This window comes from Coturnix japonica, chromosome Z (assembly GCF_001577835.2).
Source record: "Coturnix japonica isolate 7356 chromosome Z, Coturnix japonica 2.1, whole genome shotgun sequence".
Taxonomy (NCBI): Eukaryota; Metazoa; Chordata; class Aves; order Galliformes; family Phasianidae; genus Coturnix; species Coturnix japonica.
Window position 1 is genome coordinate 24,287,068 of NC_029547.1, and position 20,964 is coordinate 24,308,031.

At 33.5% G+C, this 20,964-nt stretch overlaps 1 protein-coding gene and 1 long non-coding RNA gene across 5 annotated transcripts in view; one reads left to right on the plus strand and one right to left on the minus strand.

Moving 5' to 3' along the window:
• RFX3 (regulatory factor X3) overlaps nt 1–20,964 on the minus strand; it is a 111,948-nt gene that overhangs the window by 20,827 nt on the left and 70,157 nt on the right. For 3 of the 4 annotated variants that reach the window (XM_015848911.2, XM_015848913.2, XM_015848914.2), the window contains exons 4-7: nt 14,943–15,201; nt 6,770–6,844; nt 1,352–1,533; nt 704–823 (exon numbers count right to left, since the gene is read on the minus strand). In XM_015848911.2, the coding sequence (XP_015704397.1) occupies nt 704–823; nt 1,352–1,533; nt 6,770–6,844; nt 14,943–15,201 (636 nt within the window). The remainder of the gene's footprint in view (nt 1–703; nt 824–1,351; nt 1,534–6,769; nt 6,845–14,942; nt 15,202–20,964) is intronic. The other variant, XM_015848912.1, reaches the window with a different exon arrangement.
• LOC107306092 lies at nt 3,836–15,843 on the plus strand. Its single transcript, XR_004305511.1, has 6 exons — nt 3,836–3,925; nt 11,321–11,398; nt 12,223–12,285; nt 12,746–12,771; nt 15,016–15,185; nt 15,765–15,843. It is a non-coding gene; the product is annotated as an uncharacterized LOC107306092 (long non-coding RNA).

Sequence of the window (20,964 nt, forward strand, 5' to 3'; positions counted from 1 at the left end):
AGTTCTTAATTCTTTTCTTCAGAATGTGGTAAAATAAATCGGGAAAGCAAGAGTTCATTCATACAACATCTCACTCTTTTTTATTAATTTTCATACAATCACAAGGTTAGAAAGGACTTACAGCATCATCTAGTCCAACCATCCTTCCATTACCATTGCTACCACAAGCCATTAAACCATATCTTGTAGCTCCTCATCCAGACACCTCTTGAACACTGCCAGAGACCAGCTCCCTGGGCAGCCATTCCATTGCCTGACCATTCTGTGAGAGAAAAAGTTTTTCCTTATCTAAATCTTCTCTGGTACAACTTGTGGCCATCTCCTCGGGTCCTGTTTATTGTTTGGGAGAAGAGGCCAAACCCTTCCTCATCACAACCTCCTTTCAGGAAGTTGTAGATGCAGTGAGGTCTTCCCTGAAGCTCCTCTTCTATAGACTAAACAATCCCAGCTCCCTCATAAGACTTATGCTCCAGAACCCTCACCACTTTTGCTGCCCTTTGCAAACTTATTTACATTTCTAGGTAAATATGCTTTCATGTTGACTGGTATGTGACTTCAGTGACATCAACTGCATATTTGGCACACTTCTATTTTTCATAGTAGGGAAGCTGAACAGAATTCACATTGGAATTTCATCTTTTCAGGGGAAAGACTTATGATCTAGAAATATTAACAAGTACTCATCTTCATTTCACGTCTTTACCTCTGTTTCTGCTGCATGGGCTGCTGTCTCATAGCCATATATTGCATGTCCTCTTGTAGTCGATTAAGAGGAGAATCTGGCTTGACACGAATCCCATAGTAATGATATTTGGAGTTCCCCCTTTATGAAAGAGCAAGCATTGAAAGAAAAATAACATTAGTTTTATGCATATTCATTACATTTACAGTTTATGTTGACTGGAAAATATTATGCACAAACTAGGTCTAACTCTCCTTTCATACCTGCCATGGGTATCATAAATGATAAATGGGTATCATTTTAGCACCTTTAGGAAATTAATTAACTCAAGTATTACCAAACATTTTATACTTTGTAATGAAAACAAGACTCTGTCTCTGTGTTATCAAAGTCATGAAGAAACACAATCCTTGCTAATTTCCAAAAAACAGACTTCATTTTATTTATGTTGCAGTGTATTTATCAAAATGTAAACAGTCAAAATAAGGAAAAGTAAATTAATAACAACATCTGGAAAAGCATTAACATGTTTGAAATAAATAAACATAACTACCATAAAACCAATATAGTTTCACATACAGCTTTATATATAGTTTTTCATATCAGAATTCTTACTCATAATTATTGCTTGCACTTCCTATTATAGTTCAAGACATCACTAACATGTACCTAGTTCCAAGTCTTCTTGTCCGTAACCCCATGAAGATTGACCGTATGAGTTTTCCAAAGGATGCAGCATTGACTGGATCCAACTTGTGCTCCTGACAGTGTCGTAAGTAATGGTTGTAAAGGGTACTTCTAGGGAGGCTTACTCCTTCTGCAGTTTCATAATTGTCCAAAAGCCACTGAAGCTACATCATATGTAAAACAAAAAACAAAAACAAACAAACAAAAAAGAAAAAAAAAAAGGAAAAAAAAAAAGAAAATTGATTTTAATTATTACTTTATTAAGAAAATCTTAACATTAACTTATGACAGTTCAGAAGTCACTCTTCAGGTCTACTGAACAGAGACAGCTATACGATGTTGCTTTAGGAACTTCAGAAATACCAGGAAATAGTGGAACTCATTACACTTAGATCTCAGATAAGTGTCCACTTCTTAAAAATATTTTGAGTCAGTACCAAATACCATCTATGCTTTGGAAACAATTGTTAGCACTACAAAGAAATTATTGAGAATGTAATTCAGATAATTTCAAAAAACAAACTCCTTGGATTAACAAGAGTTAGGTAACACATTAGAAAATGTAAAAATTTACTGCTTTTCTTTGTCAGGCACTAGAAGACATTATAAATTTAAACTGAATGGGATTTTTTATTTTTTTTTCTCTCAAATACAAAAGTTGAAAAGACTATTGCATATGAGCCAAAGAACAACCTAGCTAACATGGAAAATAATGGCAACAGCTGTGTAGCACTAGGGCTAAAATAGTAAGTTCTAGCCTTGCCTTTGAAAATACAGGGGAAGAAAAAATAAATAAATAAAAAAGAATATTTTCATCTAACAAAGTTATTTTTTGAAAATTGCAATAAAAGACTTTTCATGTCACATCACTGGACTTTATGGTATACAAACACAAAACATCTCTAGCTGTCTGTAATATATAAAACAAGTGAAAATGACAATTTAGTACTGCTAGATTTGTATTACAGGTGAACAAGAAAAGAAATTACAAATAGTAGAGCCTGAGGACACACCTAAATTCCATTGTTTCAGATTTTGCGCTTGCTAAAATTTTCATTATCTTTCTCCAGTAATTGCTCTGTTTTCTGTTCCTTGAAATTCTCTTTAGATTTACCTTGGATGATTAATTTGTTTTCTCTTTGAATTCTGTTTTCTTGTTTTCTTCTGTTTAAACCAAAGTAACTCTGCGTGAGCATTTAAAACTGGTAGGGCCACAGAACTAATTAGAACTCTGGATTTAATCCAGTGAAACCTCAGATCAAGAGCACTGGAGCTTATCAAAGAATCATTTCATTTGGAAGAGACACTTAAAGGTGATTTAGTCTAGCTACCCTGTAATGAACAGGGACACCTACTGCTAGACCACGTTGCTCAGAGTCCCATCCAGTTTGACCCTGAATGTCCCAGGAACGGGACATCCATCAGCTCTCTGGGCAACCTGTGCCAGTACCTCATCACCCTTGAAATAAAAAACTTATATCCAGAGCAAATCTCCCCTCTGTTTGTCTAAAATCCTTCTCCTAAAACAGCAGATCCTGCTAAAGAGTCTGTCCCATTCTCTCTTTCAGCCACCCTAATTTTCAAATTTGTAAATAGAATAACTAAAATTAAAACTACATTAAAAGATTTATGAAGTCCATGTATTATTTGGTACTTCGCAGAATTATTTCCTGATAGAGCACTGCAGGAACTCTGTTCCATCAACATTCAGTGTAATTAATTGATCATGTAAAGAATATGAGTATTTTAGTGTGTGGCAGCTATGCAATGTTTCAGTTCCGACCTTTTTATCATCACCAAACCATCCTGTACTAAAATGTAGATTACAAAAAAGATACTACATTTACACCTGCTTTAATCACTTTGAGCAACTTACAAAAACAAATGAAAAAACTTATTTGAATTTACTCTAGAGCATTTAAACACCAGTTCCATATTTGCCTATGTCCATATTTCTTGAGCATAAGCTCTAGAAAAATGTAAATACATAAATGCTTCCAAGACAAAAAATGTTTTGCTATGTCTGCAGATAATAATGCATTTCAAATAGGGAAAATGAAAAAGTAATTCATCATCTTTTTATGAGCTGATAGGTAACTATTTTAGAAGTCTCACAAACCACAGATGTCTTCCATATTGAACATCTGTCATTTGGAAATAGAAATGAAGAAAAATACAACTGTAAACATAAAACCAAGTGTGGATGTATTATTTCACTAATGAACTGATATAACGTAATTTTACACAGAATCACAGACCTGTAGGGGTTAAAGATAACCTCCCAAATCATCAACTCCAGCCCTTCTCCTAAAGCAGGTTACCTATATATAGTAAGTTGTACAGTAAAGTGCCCAGGTAGGTTCTGCATATGTCCAGAGACGGAGTCTCCACAATCTTTCTGGGCAACCTGTTCCAGCGCTCTGTCACCCTCACAAAAAAGAATTATTTGCTCATTTTCAGATGGAACTGTGTTTCAGCTTGTGTTCACTGCATCTTGTTCTGCCAGTAGGCACCACTGACAATAGCCTGGCCCCACTGTTTGAGCTTAGAAACAGGGTAACTGTCTCTTTTAATGGATGCAATTAATCTCTATTTTAAATCTATCACCATATTTATATTTATTTATACATATGTAAGTAATAGGTTATATACTATTAGTTCTGCAGTTAAATCAGAACAGATATGGAATGTTAAGTACAATTACTTTACCCAAATGGAAAATCTGATGGACAAAAAAAACCTTTTCCAATTGAGTTCTCCATATACTATTACAGGTATTTTCTTCCAGATGGCTTCCAAACTGTGATGATTCAATTTACGTGCACTTCATTAATTCTATGGATTTCTAATATATCTTACTGCAACCATAATCTGGCTGTTAAAAAAAAATCTACTGGACAAAAAACCAATAACACCATATCTGACATAAAGATATGTGCATTATCAGGCTTTTTTGTTTGTTTGTTTGTTTGTTTGTTTTTTGGAAGAAAAAGTGAATTTAGTACATAATTTTAAAAGGATAATTACTTACAAATATTTTAAAAGCACTCTAAACAAGTTTTATATAATTCTAAGACTGAGCTATTCAGGTTCAAATCACGGCTTTAATACAGACCATATTGTATGGCTAAGATGGTTAAAAGTATGAAATATTTGCAGTCAGACATGCTAAACTGACTCCAACTCCAACTAAGCTGCAATGCTTAAAAAACAAAATTATGAATGTAGAAATCAATCAGAAAAAAAAAAAACAAAAAGAAATAGAAATGGCAAATTCCTTAAGATAAGTGCACATCAAGGAAAATAATAATAATAATAATAATAAAATCCCAGCAAATCTAATACAGATATCAAAGTGTGAAATTCCAAGTATTTTCCACAAATTAATATCACATACAAAGTGGAAATTAATTAAATACGCAATTTAGAATTCTATTTAAAAAAATTTTAAAGCCAATTCTTGTAATAAATGCCAACTAGACCATTAAATGACAAATTTAAGAACAGCTTTAGAGACTTAGAGCAAATCTGAACTTAAATATTCTCCATATTGTCCTTACTTGAGTTCAAAGTCAATAAACATTGCTTTCTAAATAGGTACCATATTCAGAAAGTATGATATAGATTGTAGCAACTTCATCCAAACTGAATGAAGAAAAAAGATGATTGCCACAAAAATATGTAGAGGGATCATTTTTCTTTTTCTTCTCAGAATCAAAGATATATTCCTATCAAATAATTCTGCAAATCTTCACAATCATGAAGGAAATAACATGATGACAATGCAGTGACATCTGGGTATAAATCTCATGATTACATCTTTGTAATAATTTCCAGAGATACTATTTACATACTGTAAGTAGTACAGCGGAAGAGGAATGCATGGAATATCTCAGAGAGCATGGGATATTATTTTATAATTCTTCTTGGTTTTGTACCAAAATTCTAGAGCTGGAAGTAGGATTAAAGACAAACTTATCAACTAATGGTTAAGTTCAAATGCTAAAGAAATTTCTAACACTTGGTCAAAAGTAGCTATGGTCCCTTTTACAATGATATTTAAGTAATTTTATTATTGTTTAGTTGTCTTATCTTCAAAGTGATTATTCTAAAAACATCAAAGATGTTCACATAGAATTAAAATCTGAAATATTAAAATATATAAGTATGTTCTGTATAATATTTTGCATAACAATGTAGTATGATTTTCCTCATTAAATATTGGCATTTTCTTAAAAAAAAAAAAAAAACTAACTAAAACAGTCACAACTGAAAATAAACACACAAACCAAACCCAAACAAACAAAACCACAAAACCCAGAACAATCCAGGCTATGATTCTGAGGTTATCAGACACAGAAAAAAATCCAAAACCTATTAATACATAGATTTTTAATTTGATTTCTTAGTGACAGCCTTGTATTTTTACATTACAACCACAAACCAAAATTTTACTATAAAACAATAAAATAATTTGTATGTAACTACATTAGTAATATTGGAATGAGTAAAAGGAGACAAGATGAATAGAAACTAGTCAACATGGAAAAAATATCAAATATCAAATGACTAATATAAACTGAAAAATAAAACCAAACATTTCAAGAAACACTAGACACAAACAAAGTAAAATTATCATTTATATAATAAGTTTCAAATTAACTTTGAGCCCTTTCCCTTTCATCTCACAGATATACATATTGTTTTTATATCTGGTGACTGTGTTTTTACTCATGTATCTTCAAACCTTCTGTATGGAAAATTCTTATCTGTTAAGATTTGCAGTGTGAGCAAAGAGTAAGATAGTTAATTAAGACATACATGTGCACCTTAGATTAATATTCTATTCTTTTCCATGCTGTCATAAGAATTTTTAGGATCCCAAAGTTATTTCATAATCAGCTCACTACTCCAAAAAAATGAAGAAACATCTAAAAACAATCTAGAGACATTATTTAGTTATGCTGTTTGCCTCTTCCTTTTCATATAACCATAAGTTACTATGGTTATATGAATATATACTATACGTATATATACTATACTAGAAGGTACACAGACTGTTCTTTGTAGACAAATTTACTGAAATGTCAAAAGCCAGCTAATTAAGCATAATTTTGAACAATACCTCACCATTTACACTATAGTTTGCAAAACAGACAAAAGCATTAACTTGTGTTAACACAGGTTTAAAACCTTAGAAACAGATAATACACTGCAAGATACCATCAAGACATTCAGTCTTACAAAATAAAGCCATGAGAGACACAGTATAAAATTACAAGCAACTAAGATGGGAAGATTAAGAGCACAAAGTAGTAATAAAATAAAACAAACATTCAGAGGCAGGCAAAGCATGCAGAACAAGCAAAAGAGTGTGTATGTGAAGAAGAGACAACTTACATGGCTGTTGAGAAGAGAGCTTCTGTGAGTGGACAGACCATCAGACTTTTGCAGTGTCTCAATCGCCATTTCAATCTGATAATAGATGTCATTAAAAAAAGGACTCAAGACAAGATAGTAAAAAAGCCTGATCAGAGAAGTTTTGACAGGTTGCTTACAGATCAATAGAAATGCCCACTTTTTTCCTGGCTAGGACATATATTCTATTAAATGGTGTCATTCTAAAATGTCAGTGAACATAAACCTCACCAGTGAGGTCAGAAAGCATATTGCTTGCATACATACTGCAGGATCACAGCCTCAAAACTCAATTTACCTTCCTCCTTGCTCAGGAAATGAGAGCAGATTTGCTGGAGAGCTACAGTGAAACATAAGAAAACCCCAACAAAATAAACCTAAGTAAAGACAACTGATGAAGTAACACGTGACTGAACAAAAGTATCACAAATAACCAAGAAAATTCTTCCAAGCAGAATCTTAAGACAGGCATCCAGACATTCTCCCTTCAACAGGAAGAGCAGTTTCCATATTGAAAAAAACAAGTTAGAATCAAAACTTCCTCTTTCTGCAACAATGAACAAATCTCAACCCCAAATAATTTAATAGTTTTTCTGACATTAGCTTCAATAGCACAAGATATCACTGACTACTGCAGCACTCAGTATCCCCAGCTGACAAAGTAAATAGAAAGTCAGGAGTCACACAGACAGCAGGATCCAGCCTTCAGAAAAACAGATCATTTTTTCATAATAATTCAGTATTTTAAAGGGAAAAGAACAACACACTGCTAATTAAATATACTGTATATTCCAAGTGCAGATGTGTAAACACACATTCATTCCCAACGTTTTCACTTGAATATCAATGGATCTTTTCATGTTCTATAACAACAGCATTAAAGTGTAAAATTGGAACCTAACTGTTACTTTAACCAAGCAAGAACAACACTGAAAATGACAAGAGACAATGGGATGTGCAGTAAGAAAAAGCATATAATTAGCTACATTAAATGGCCAAAACAAAAGCAATGGAAAATGCCACTCAGATTTTTAAAACCATTTATCATTTTCCCTGTAGACCATTAAAAATTAGCCTTCCCCATTCTACTTCAAGTATCACACTACTATCTAAAGATTTTAGTTGTATTATTCATCAGTGATAAACTAATTTGTTCTTGAAATACCAGAGACAGAAAAATACTTTATTTGATATTCAAATTTACTGCACATAATAAATTAGCTTCTCCCTTCTTTACACTGTGACTGGCCAGTATTTTTATTCCAACAGTTAAGAGAGATCATTTCTTGTTTCTTTCCTACAACTGCTTAATATCAGCTATATAAAACTTCCATAGAAGTGTGTTGAGCATATGATTACTATGTAAGAAAATGAACTCTGACATGACAACAACTTTCTTGAATATTCTGATTTCTTCTTGCTTCAGTGGAAAATACTATGAAATCAGAGTACTCATTCACATAGAGAAATTCAAATTTTAAAAGCATGTAACATGATGAAAACTACAGGTTTAAATATGATCATTTAAACATAAACATGAACTACAGGTTTAAAAATTTACAGCATGATCAATTTGCTACATATGGTAAGAATTTGCCTTCTTAACGCTATTCTACAACCAAAGTATGCATACATACTAATTCTTAATCTTTAAGTCAGTTTAAGAATTGTTCAACAATTCTTGGTTTACAACAGTACTACAACACTAAAGTTACACCTCATTCCTGCTAATGCATTACTTTCATTACGCTGCTGTAATGTGTGGTCCTGTTTGCTCAGATAACCAACTGGTCAAAAGCTGTAATTATTGTTCTTAGAAAGAAAAGAGGCACTACAGATGGCACTCATTCCTCACTACTATATTTCTTCAATGTCTTGTGGTGCAGAGCAATTAACCAAATATGTCATCTGTGAGAATTTATAGCTGAGGTTATTTTTTAAAGTAGTTTTCACCAGTATTGCCACTAAGGATAGTGACTCTGTTCTTGGAGATTATCAGATTTTAAAACAAGATTTTTACAGTGCTAGAACCATCGAGACCACTTTTTCTGCATAATCTAAGCCAAGCAGCATGGGCCACTACTAAAATGTTAGTTAATTCATCAAGCTCAGCAAGATACCAGTTCTGTATTTAAAATAAGTCATCATCACACCATAGGGAGTCATGTCTCACAATAAAAAATATTTTGATCATTGTATCAGGTCTAGATTTTCATAAGGTGAACTCCTGGCTTTATCTGACAGATGCCTCTCTTTTTAATAAAATAATCCTTCCTACGATGGCCATACAATAACATTGTCAGTAGTTTCGAGCATAAAATTAGTTTAATTTGAAGGAAGATTTTTAAGACACAGCATTCAAACATAAATGAACATTAATTATACATGTAATGTAGTCATTTTTATTTTATTATGCTTAGAATGTGAAAGTTATCTCAACTTCTTTGCATGAATACAAATGGAAGACTAATATCTTTGCATTTTTAACAGTTTACATTGAAAGTGTCCAGGCACAAGACTAAAAAAAATTCTTTATTAAAATGTTTTGACTACTAACTGAGATGTACACTATAATTGTATCATTCTCACAATAACTATATATACAACCATGTTAAATATTGCATGATGTTCACCTTTTATAGTAACGTAAGCAAGGGGCAGGAGGCGGATGGATGGATTAAATTAGAGCATGACAGTCATGAAAACCGCAATTCAAGACATCTCCCTCAATTTAGATTATTCGCCTTACATTTGGACACAGTTATTAATGATTAAGGGTATTTCCCTTGAGATAATAAATTCAATACTTTGATCACAATGCAGACATCCAGAAATCCGAAACTGTTCAGTCTTTATGTGATCTACTGATTCAGAACTAATTAAATGTTCTTGTTAGTTTATACCTTAGTTTTCAGTAGCATGTTAATAGATAAACATAATATACATAATGGCTCCAGATAGGTATAATAGCTACCTAAGAGCCAATGGCAAAAGTAGCAGCATTTTTTCATGATTCAACTAATTAACACAATTTATAATAAGTTGTTCTGAGGTGGTAAGGATATTAAGACAATTAGCAGAAGTTTAAGACCTGACTTGATTGATCTGAAAAAGCATGCAGAACAGCCATAGGCTAATAAAAATCCAAAATGTTTGGGCTTCAGATCAGATGACATTTTCCTTCCCAAAGCTGCCAATGAGAAAATGCTGTCCATCTTCTTTGCTCATGGTTCTCAGACATACACAGTCAGATCAACTGACCGACTCTACTTTCTCTCCCCATGATCATCCAGTTCTTTGTACATATAATCTTCATTATATATAGCTCCAAACATATTCTAAGCTGGTTTTCTTTCTGGTAGTTTCCCCTATACTTGATACAAATGCTTTTATGAAAAACAAACAAAAAAAAAAAGTCCCCCATTTTCTTTCAAACAACACTCCATCTTCAATTTTCATGTAAAAATAGAAGAGTAAATATCTGGTGGAAACAAACCATGAGGTGCTACAAGGCACCTCAAGATAGAAAACGTAAGAGCCAATCACTGAAAAATATAGTAAAACTGACTCAGAACAGAAACAAGGTGAAGCCAGATGTAGGACAGGTTTGTCAGGTCATTCTCCCTTATCCTGCTCTTGTGGAAGGGGTCCAGCATCAATTCAAGAAATACAGTGGAGCAGCAAAGGACTCACAGGGGTAGAGAAATAATAATTACTATAGTCACATTGCATCACTAAAACCTAATCTCTTGTTCTGGAAGAAAGTTGCAATGCTCCAGAGTTCTCAAGGAGAAATCAAAGAAGAAAAAGTCTTAGAGAAGGGAATACATAAAGGCACAATGTTATCAGATCCTCTAGTTTTCTTACCCTTGAGCTAATTCATACCACTTAATCTTTTTTTATTTCTTTATCAATGGTAGTGATTAACCATTAATACAATTAATTTAAAAGGAGAAAGAAAAGAGTATATCTGCCTTCTCTCATCTAGAAATGGATACTTCTTTTTCCACAAAACACGTTACAGTGCAAGAGATCAGACTATTTGATCTAATATTCCTTTGCAGCATAAATGTCTATGCATCTTTAATTTTATCAGAAATGGTTTGTTTTATGCTAAAAAATATAAAGTGGATCTAGCTAACTAGAAGTTCTACAGCAGATTATCAGAAAAAATGAGGAATGGAGTTGGAAGGAGCTTCTTTAGTGGGAAAGAGATTAATTAATACAATCTCAACTACTTTCCAAATTATAATCCTGTCAGAACATTTGTTGTTTATTGTTCTTAAAATAATTACAATAGCTCTACTAAAATTATATTATCAAAGTATGACATTTACACTAGGTTTCCTAACTTCATCCATTCTTCTTCTTCTCTCTCAATTAATTGCACATTTTGGGTAGGTACCATCCTTACTTTAAAGTTAGGAGCATATTTTGTATACTGTACTTACTAAGAGAAGTAATAATTTGCGGTAATACAATCAATAATAATTCTGCTTTTATTCTTATATACACTCAAATGTGCCATGAAAGAGAATAAAGTTCTGCAACAGCATAAATGGAGACCTCCCATAGTTGCTGATGACTGATAAGTGTCAGCTGTAATTACAGGTCAGTAGTAAAGCTTGTTACAAAAATCTGCACTAACAAACAGGAGCCTCTCACTGGCTGGCAAGCATAACAATATCTTTTCTACTAAAAACTGTATTTACTTAAAATAATACATAATATGTTGACTAGATCATTCTGTTTAATCAGAATAACAACCTGTAGACATATACAGGGGAAAAAAAAAAAAAAAAAAAAGATTGAAACAGGATTTAAATTTCACTATTAATAATGAAGTTAAATTTTCTTGTTAGACTCCAAAGCATAGATGCACCTTCATTAATGATGACTACCAGTAAACTAAGGAGATTCACCTTTCATACAAGTTGCAACATCTAAATTAATTTCAGATAGATAAACAGCTAAGCTGAATCACCTCTTGCTCAACACAATCTCAGTCTACATATATTCACATCCAAACATATTTTTTTAAGTTGTTTGTCTTTCCAAATTTGCTTATTTCCCTAAAATCTGATGCAGGCAAGTCTTATCCTCTGAAGGAATTTCTACTTCAGGAGAAAAAATAAGAAACATTTTTAAGAAGTAGAGGAGTAACCTAATACATGAGCCAAGGACACCATGGGAATAAATGATTAAATCAATGGAAATAAAATAACTGGATAAAATGTTAACAAATTTTCTTCATACACAGTAACTGTATTTATTGATCAGTGTATAGAAGAGTTTTTTTAAGTGGTCAAAATAAAACTGAATTTTTACTTTTCATTTGTCTAAGAAATGGTTAATAATATGTACTAGTTTCACACATTGGACTTTTAACCCAAAACGTTTGTTGTTGTTGTTGTTGTTGTTTTTTTAACCTGTAGCCAAAAACATCAGAAAAGTCTAACATAACAACCTACTGAAAGGTAATGACTTCATCAATGATGGTGAGTAACAACAGAACAAATGAAGTTCTCTCTTGTAAGCAGTACACAAAACTGTTACCTCTATGGCAAGAATAAACAAAGTGAATGATGGACACATGTGGTAATAAATAATGCCTCACTTATTTGTAAATCCTTTATTTGAATATTTTCCTACCTAATTCAATGTTAGGAAATACTTGCTGAAAATTTTAATAGCAAGTCAGTCAAGATATACGCTACTTCAGTATCTCCAAAAAATGGTCTTTATAAGAATGAGAAAGGCTATAAAAGTTAAGATCAAATAAGGATCATGACAGACATGAGATCCAGCTTTCTAAGGGGCAATCCAAATAAAATATTGCATTGGTCTATTTTGCATAGTGAAATTCAAACAGACCTGGTGTTTTATATTAAACCATATTGAAACATAAAAGATTAAGCTTAGACTGTGATTAATATATATTAATCTTTTACATTTCAGCTGATCCATGAATATTGCAGGTCACTGTAAGTATCCAGATCCTGAAATGATAAAATCTAATACTTGTGGCCCACTTAAACAGCAAGAAATCCACTTCTGATATATTCTAAATGTCTTGCATATAGAACTATAGTATGCAAAATAATCAGTAACACAAAATTAACAAATAAAAAAATAAACAGAAGAAAATATTTTACTGATAAAAATACAATTTAATCACTGTGATTTGATTAGCAGTATTTTTCATTTTCCTAAAAGTAAGTTGATATGGAAGTACAGAAGACACTCAAACTAAGAGGCTGTTTTTTTGGTACATGAAGCAATACAAAGTTGTTGCTTAAAGAACAAACTTCAGATTTTGTTAAATCCTGTTAATTTGACAACAAAATCTAAATTGTTTTTAATTTACAAAATATACCATAGAATTTTGATATCATTCAAGCAATTTCAGGATATTCAACTTCAAACTAAACACTTCTGTTTACTGGACATACTCAAATTTCATTTGATTTCAAATTCAGATAAACAATTCATTATTGACTTTTGCTACTATAGAAAAAAATTGAATTTATTACGTGATAAGCAAAACACTAAACTTCATGTGTTCTTAAGTGAATAAGGAGAAAATTAGCATGAAAGAAGTAATATTTGTATTTCAACGCACAACAACTTAAAAGAAGTATAAAAGCATGGAAATATCATCGGTACCTAAATATTTAAAGTAATACCACTTTTCAAAATTTATTTGATCTAGATCTGTTTCTTACTTGTGACCACAGAAAACTACTCTTGTTCTATCTCTGCTTGGTAATTACAACTCATGTGCAAAAACAGCAAGAAATATCTTTCAAATAATTACTATTTTAAAGAAAAAAAGGTTTGATTTTATTTAAATTAAAATTCAGAAATGTTTTTCTTTTCTGATTAAAATTATTTTAAACAAATATAAATGCTAACACCCATTCTTTTTTATTTAATCATTAAATATAAACACAGCACTCTATTGCCAGCTGAAGGCTTCTGCTATGCTACTGATATGTATACAGGTCATTCACTATGAGTCTTTGCAATTTTTATTCTCAGAAAATAGTACTACATAGTAAGGTAGTCTGCAAGTTTGTATGAAATAATGCATCTTTACATTGTGCAAAAATTTTAAATATAACTGCCTTAAGAGTCAAAATCAAGATATTTTATCGAATCATTTAAGGGCTACTGTAAATGTTCATAATTATTCCAAATAAAATTTAAAAGAATACTACACTTTACTTCTTACACTGGTTCCCCAAAATAAAGTCAATTTAATAGACACTCAGAGTAATGAATAATGTTTATATTTATTAAGCCTTTTTACTCTATGTCCCCCAGTTCTCTTCCCCATTACTTCCAAATGTCTACAGCTGCATCAAAATACACAGAAGAACCGAGTAAAGGCATTCACTATGGTTATGCAGTAAAGCTAGACTATGTATAAACCCATTTTCTGAACTGGAATAAGAAATAATTGCATAGGAACTTAAGAGAAGAGTTGATGTTGACATTTAAGTGTCCAAAACAGTATTTATCATAATTTTACCAGCACGCACCTTCCCACAGAATTATAAGATACTTCCTCATCAGGCTTTTGGAAAGTACCATGTATGAGTAACAAATGTTAAAAGAAAAAAATATGCCAAAATTCTGAAAGTATGATAATGTTTTGAAATATGCTGCCACACACACACTGAAGTAAAACAAAATGCAGGAAGTTATATTCAACTAATTGTAAGCTAGATTATTTGATATTTACATCTATTAACATGAATATTCTCAACATGTTTTATTTAAAAAAAAAACAAAAAAAAACCCCCAAACCAAAAAACTAAAAAAGCTGGTTCTTTTTGAAAAATACTAAGCTCAGACACGCTATTATGCAAGCCTTCCCAAAATATTCATAGGCATTACTTGTGTCCAAATATTTCACCTATAAAATGTAAATATTTACAACCCATCTTGGGATGTTCTGTCTTCATGTTTAAGTTTCATGCTTGTATCTTGTTTATGCATATATTTATTTGTTATTTCACCAAAAGTACTGTGCAGTACTTACTCTGCTAGCATAGCTTTGTTGTATTTACTAAAACAAACATCATATCAGTCTGAAAGAACATCTTAATGACTAAGTCCCAAAGATTTCACATCAGTCTGAAATACTTACTGTAGCTGGGGAAGTCCGTGTTGTATGAGTCACTGAATGACCAGAATTTTCCATTGAATTGCCAATCAAATAGGTCCCTCCTGAGCTGCTAATGAGTTGTCCTCCTGTGACACCCATCTGAATCCCTCCAGTGCCCACCATGCTATGAGAGGAGACCACTGTTGTCACCTGCGCAGAACTTCCTTGAGTATCAAAATAATTTCCCCCAGTGTTTTGGCTGTACATCTGGGTTTCTGTGTAAGGGTAAGTTGTTGATCGGCTTCAAGAAAAGAAAACAAAAGGAAAAGAAATTATTTGTATTGTTCATTTAGCTGAGGGAAATGTATTTCTAGTAATGTATGTGCAATTCCTATAACCAAATTAAAAAAGATTGGCCAAGGATCCCTTCTCAGAGGATGATATTTCTGCAAATAAATGTAACAAATAACTAATCCAGTAAAAATATTAAACCAAGTATTCACCAAACCTTGCAGAAAAGATTGTCAGCCTTACCTGAAGAGGAGAAAGGAAGTATGACAACATTTGAGAAGATGGACAGGAAGAGCTCATACATTAATTAATATACTGCAAATAAATTTGTACAGCTCCACCTGTTTCAACTTTTTATAATCCTACACTAAAATTTAGAATTTCAATCATATGTTTTATACTTGTCATACTGTGTTTTAAGTTGCAAAATTGCAAACAAATTATATAAATTTCAGCCAAGAGAGTCTAGTGTTCGTGAATTCCATGTAGCTATTGATTTTAAATGTTTTGTACCTCCTGGTTAAAGTTTGAAATTCAGATATCAATGGTATTTTAACGTGTTTATTTTTACAGGGTGAATTTAAAATTGGACATGAATTTGTACTACGATGAAAAAGTGCATTGAAAAAATAAAACCAAATTAGAACTATGACATGTAAAAATCTTAAAAGGTGAAAGAAGAAAAGGTATGTTGCAATAACATTTTAAAAATTACTTTTGAGCATGAAATATTCATGGCCCATTAATGAGTATACTCTAAAAATTATTCAATTCCTGAAACTTTTTATCATGTTTCAAATTCTTAATCACTGATATTAAACCATTACCTTTCATGGGTTGTAATCTATTCACAGTTATTGAATATGTACTCCCTCCTGTGTACTAGCTTTGGTCACCAAAATAAATTTTAAAATTATTAAATTAATTATTATTAATTATTTTAAAATTCATTACTTCAAAGCAAAATTCCTTATTTTTGAAAAGTCTGCCTGAAAATTTTGCCTTGTTTCACAACAGCTAAGATTTGTATATTGGCACGCAAGACAATAACAATGTTAAAAGATAGAAACAATCAGTTTACCTAACCATTAATTTTATTCCTTAAGTATAAAAATCTGTAACGTTGCTTGTTATCAACTGACAACACTATTTTGAATGTCAGAGTTCCTCATTAACTGTGATACAGTCTGTCCAAATAAACACACTTTAAATCTAGTACAATTCTGAGAAAAGACAAGGGTTGCCAAATTTTTGCATAAGCCTACAGTTTATTATAATTGTACAAACCACAAAATCATGCAAAACCATGCAACTAAGTAAGTATGACAAAAAAATTCTGACATTTCTACCCAAGATTACAGGAGAAGGAAGCAGCATACAGTATTTATGCAGTTGGCAGGTCATTAATGCATCTGTCCAAGGCTTAGAAGACAGTGTTGTTTTTTTTTTCCATTTACCTAGACAAGGATTAGTTTCTTAACAAAACAGAGAAAAGCGAATAGAAAATTACTGCCTGTTTGTCTGATTTTTTTTTTTTTTTAAATTATAAAAGCTTACATAAGATCAATCAGTAAACTGTAGACACAGAGATAAGGATTCCTTCTTTAGCTTCAGCTAATCATCACTTTTAGAACAAGTGAAGAACATATGGCACCTTATCAAAAACCAAAGTCAGAATTTTTACTACGGCTGCAGGCTTCAGAGACTCTGAAAAATTTCAAAACTTTAGGTTTCAAATCCTGAAAGTTTCATAAGCTTCATAATATATTATTTCTTCTCACCCCTCTTTAATCTACTTCATCATTTTTTTTCTTTAGTTCCGGTATTTCAAAAGCTTCAAAATCAGCAGTAACAAACTTGGAAGTTAATCTACAAGAAATGGCTTGCAGTCTCTTGAAAACAAAGCAAAATAGTTCATTTGGGAACAATGCTAACATAGACAACTAATCCATTAATATTTATTCAGAAAAGTAAAATCAGTTTTCTTTGCATTGCAGAATCCTTTGCAAGTATTTATGTACCATGCAGGTCCTGATTCACCTATTTTATCAAGCCGAGGTATCACTGCGATACCTTGTGATAGCACTGAAATATAGCTTACCTTGTTATGAGAAAGGTAACTGCTAACAGAGCTGGTGTTGTATCTGCCTTGGAAACATACTGGATTTACAGAATTTACCTCTATTCAGTAGAGGTCAATTTGGGAAAAGACAGTAGTGGAAGCGCAGAATCAACACTTCAGCAAGTATTTTTGAGGGAAGGGAGAACTGTTATTTCTCCCAAAAGAGAAATATTCTATGAGATACCAGTACAGTATGGCAATAAATAGAAGTACATTAGAAGTAGAAGATATCGTTGATGGCAAAAGCAGATATAGCTAAAAGAAACAGACTTTCCAAAGGACATGAGCAAAACACACCACACTTGTAGAAATGAAATTAAAGAAGTACTTTGGACAAATGCAAAGTCTAGGAAGTACTTAATGTTTCAGATAAAAAGTATGTCACTCTGAGTGGAAAGGGTAGAGAAAAGAAAATGCCTGTTTTCTTTTACCTTCTTCCAATCTACAAATCATGTACAGTCTCTAAATAAGAACTGGTTGTATTACAACACCTAAATCAGTTTCTAACTACTTCTTACGACTGGACCAAAAGTAATCTTTGAGGTAGACAGATGGGTTGAATTTCAAGATAAACATCTTTGTTCCAACAACCATGTTTACATCATGTTCTTCAGGTACACCTGATTATTGGAGATGATAAAGCAAACCTTCAACAACAGAGATCAATGATGTAATTAAAAGTGAGATAAAAGTGTCATTACATGCAATGATAACTGCAACTTAGCAAAGAGCTTTTTAACTAACTATACTAAAAATGAATTAATCTGGAAACCAAAAAGGCAGGCTATACCAACCGGATGAGATGATGCTATGGAAACCAGTAACTCATAGGTTTTAATGTCATTGAATACAACATGAGCTTTCAACACAAAACTGTGCAAAGAGAAAAATATGATGTTATACTCCTTAGATACAGACAAAGGATAAACTGAAATAAGGAAGTTATATCCTACTTCTCCACAGCACTCACAGCACAAACATGTAATACACCCTCAAATAATCTAGCATAAAGTCATTTATTTCCCATTGCAAATGTTGCCACAGCACCATCTCTTATTCTCTTGTACTGTTGCATATTTAAACTTAGCAGAAGTAAAATCTTCTGGATCTTTATGATGATTACCTTGGTGATTCACCATGGCTTGAGATGCAAGTTAGGAAACAGAATCTAACGGTTACTCCTACAAGAAGACCGTGAAATTCTGAATGTATTAAAATGTGGCATTAGAAAGTTCATCAGAGTTCCAAATATATAAGTCTACAACATCCTAGCTTCCAAAAGGTTGTGCAAACCAGACAGTATTTAACTAGAGAGCATGTCACTCTTAGTCAAGATTCCACACAGGAAGTTAATGAGACTACCATGAGCTGGACTAGGACTGCAAGGTATTACAATTCACCCATCCTACCTTATTTCATAGATTTTATCATAGAATCACAGAATGGTTTGGGCTGGAAGGAACCTTTAAGATCATCTAGTCCCAACCCCCTGCTACAGGCAGGCACACCTCCCTTAGACCAGGTTGCTCAAAGCCCCATCCAGCCTGGCCTTTAGCACCTTTAGGGAGGGAGCATCCACAACCTCACTGGAAAACACTTCCCAGTGTCTCACCACCCTCACAGAAAGAATTTCTTCCTACTGTCTAATTTAAATCTACCCTCTTCCAGTTTAAAGCCATTTCCCCTCATAGTGTTGCTATATGCCCTTATAAAAAGTCCCTCTCTGCCTTTCTGGTACAGGAAGGCTGCTATATGTTTCCCCAGGCTTTCTCTTCTCCAAGCAGAACAGCTCCATGTCTCTCAGCCTGCCCCTGCAGGGCAGGTGCTTCAGTTCTGTGATCTTCTTTGTGGCCCCTCCTCTGGACCTGCTCCAACAGCTCAATGTCTTTCTTGTGTTGGAGGCTCCAGAACTGGACGCAGTACTCCAGGTGGGGTCTCACAAGTGCAGAGTATAGGAACAGAACCACCTCCCTTAACCTGCTGGTATCACTTCTCTTGATGCAACCCAGCATAAAATTGGTCTTCTGGGCTGAAATGATGCTACTGGTTGAGTTGGAAGAGACCTTTAAGGCTCATATAGTCCATCTCCCCTGGAATAAACACCTACAGCTAGATCAGTTTGTTCAGAGCTTCTGGGGATGGGGCATCCACCACCTCCCACAGATTGTTCCATTGCTTCACTACCTTTAACACAAAGAACTATTTTCTTATATCCATTCTAAATCTCCCATCTTTTAGTCTGAAATCATTTCCCTTTGTCCTCTCACAACAGATCCTGATAAAGAGTCTGTCGCCCTCCTTCCTATAATTTCCTGTTAGACACTGAAAGCCCACTACCAGGTCTCCCCGGAGTCTTCTCCAGGCTGAACAGCCCGAGCTCTCTGAAGCCTGTCTTTAAACTGAGGCCCCATCTGGAGTACTGTGTCCAGGTGTGGAGCCCTCAGTACAAAAAAGACATGGAGATTTTGGAAAGGGTCCAGAGGAGGGCCACAAAGATGATCAGGGGGCTGGAGCACCTCCCCTATGAGGACAGGCTGAGGGAGTTGGGTTTGTTCAGCCTGGAGAAGAGAAGGTTGCGGGGTGACCTCATTGCAGCCTTTCAGTACCTGAAGGGAACTTACTCCCAGGAGGGGAGTAAACTCTTCGAAAAGGCTGATAATAGCAGGACTAGGGGAAATGGCTTTAAGTTAAAAGAGGGAAGATTTAGGTTGGATGTTAGGGGGAAGTTCTTCGCTAGGAGAGTGGTTAGGCCCTGGAACAGGCTGCCCAGGGAGGTTGTGGATGCCCCGTCCTTGGAGGTGTTCAAGACCAGTGTGGACAGGGCTCTGGGCAACCTGATCTAGTAAAGGTGTATGTTTGGTGGCCCTGCTAGGCAGGGGGGTTGGAACTACATGATCCTTGAGGTCCCTTCCAACCCGGATCATTCTGTGATTCTGTGTGATTCTGTGATTTACAGAAGAGGTGCTTCAGATCTCTGATCCTCTTTCTGGCCCTCCTCTGGACCTGCTCCAACAGCTCAATGTCCTTCTTATGTTGAGGACCCCAGAACTGGATGCAGTACTCCAGTTTGGGCTTCATAAGAACAGAGTAGAGGGCTAGAATCACATCCCTCTTTATCATGACTTGCAAAACGAAATGCTAGAAATAAAACACATGGAGCCATGTAATAATGTTGTTACTAAAAAAGCATTTTGACATATAAAAGAAGATTGATTTTTAAATTCATTGTGTCTCTGCACTGACCTTAGAAATATGTGTCTTGCATTTTCTACAGACACAGACATACTAAAAGTTAAATTTAACTTTTAAGGACAATTCTGTCCCTTCAAAAATTCTTTCACTTTGAGAAAAGAATTAAAAACAACAGTGAAGAAGGAATAAATGTAGCTATTTCATTATTTTCATTACTCTTCTTCTTAGTAAAAACAACAACAATAACAAAAAACAAACATTTATTTCATTTACCAGGATTTGGTTAGGATATCAGGTAAGTTAATTCAAGTGTAGTTAAATCAGGTAAGTTAATTCAAACTGAATTAGGTTTCAATTTGAAAATATATACCAGTAACTTCTGTGTCTTGCAAGAAAAGTCATTAGAAATTGCATTCATTATTGATTATAGGCACCAACTAGGAAAAAAAAAGGACTGCA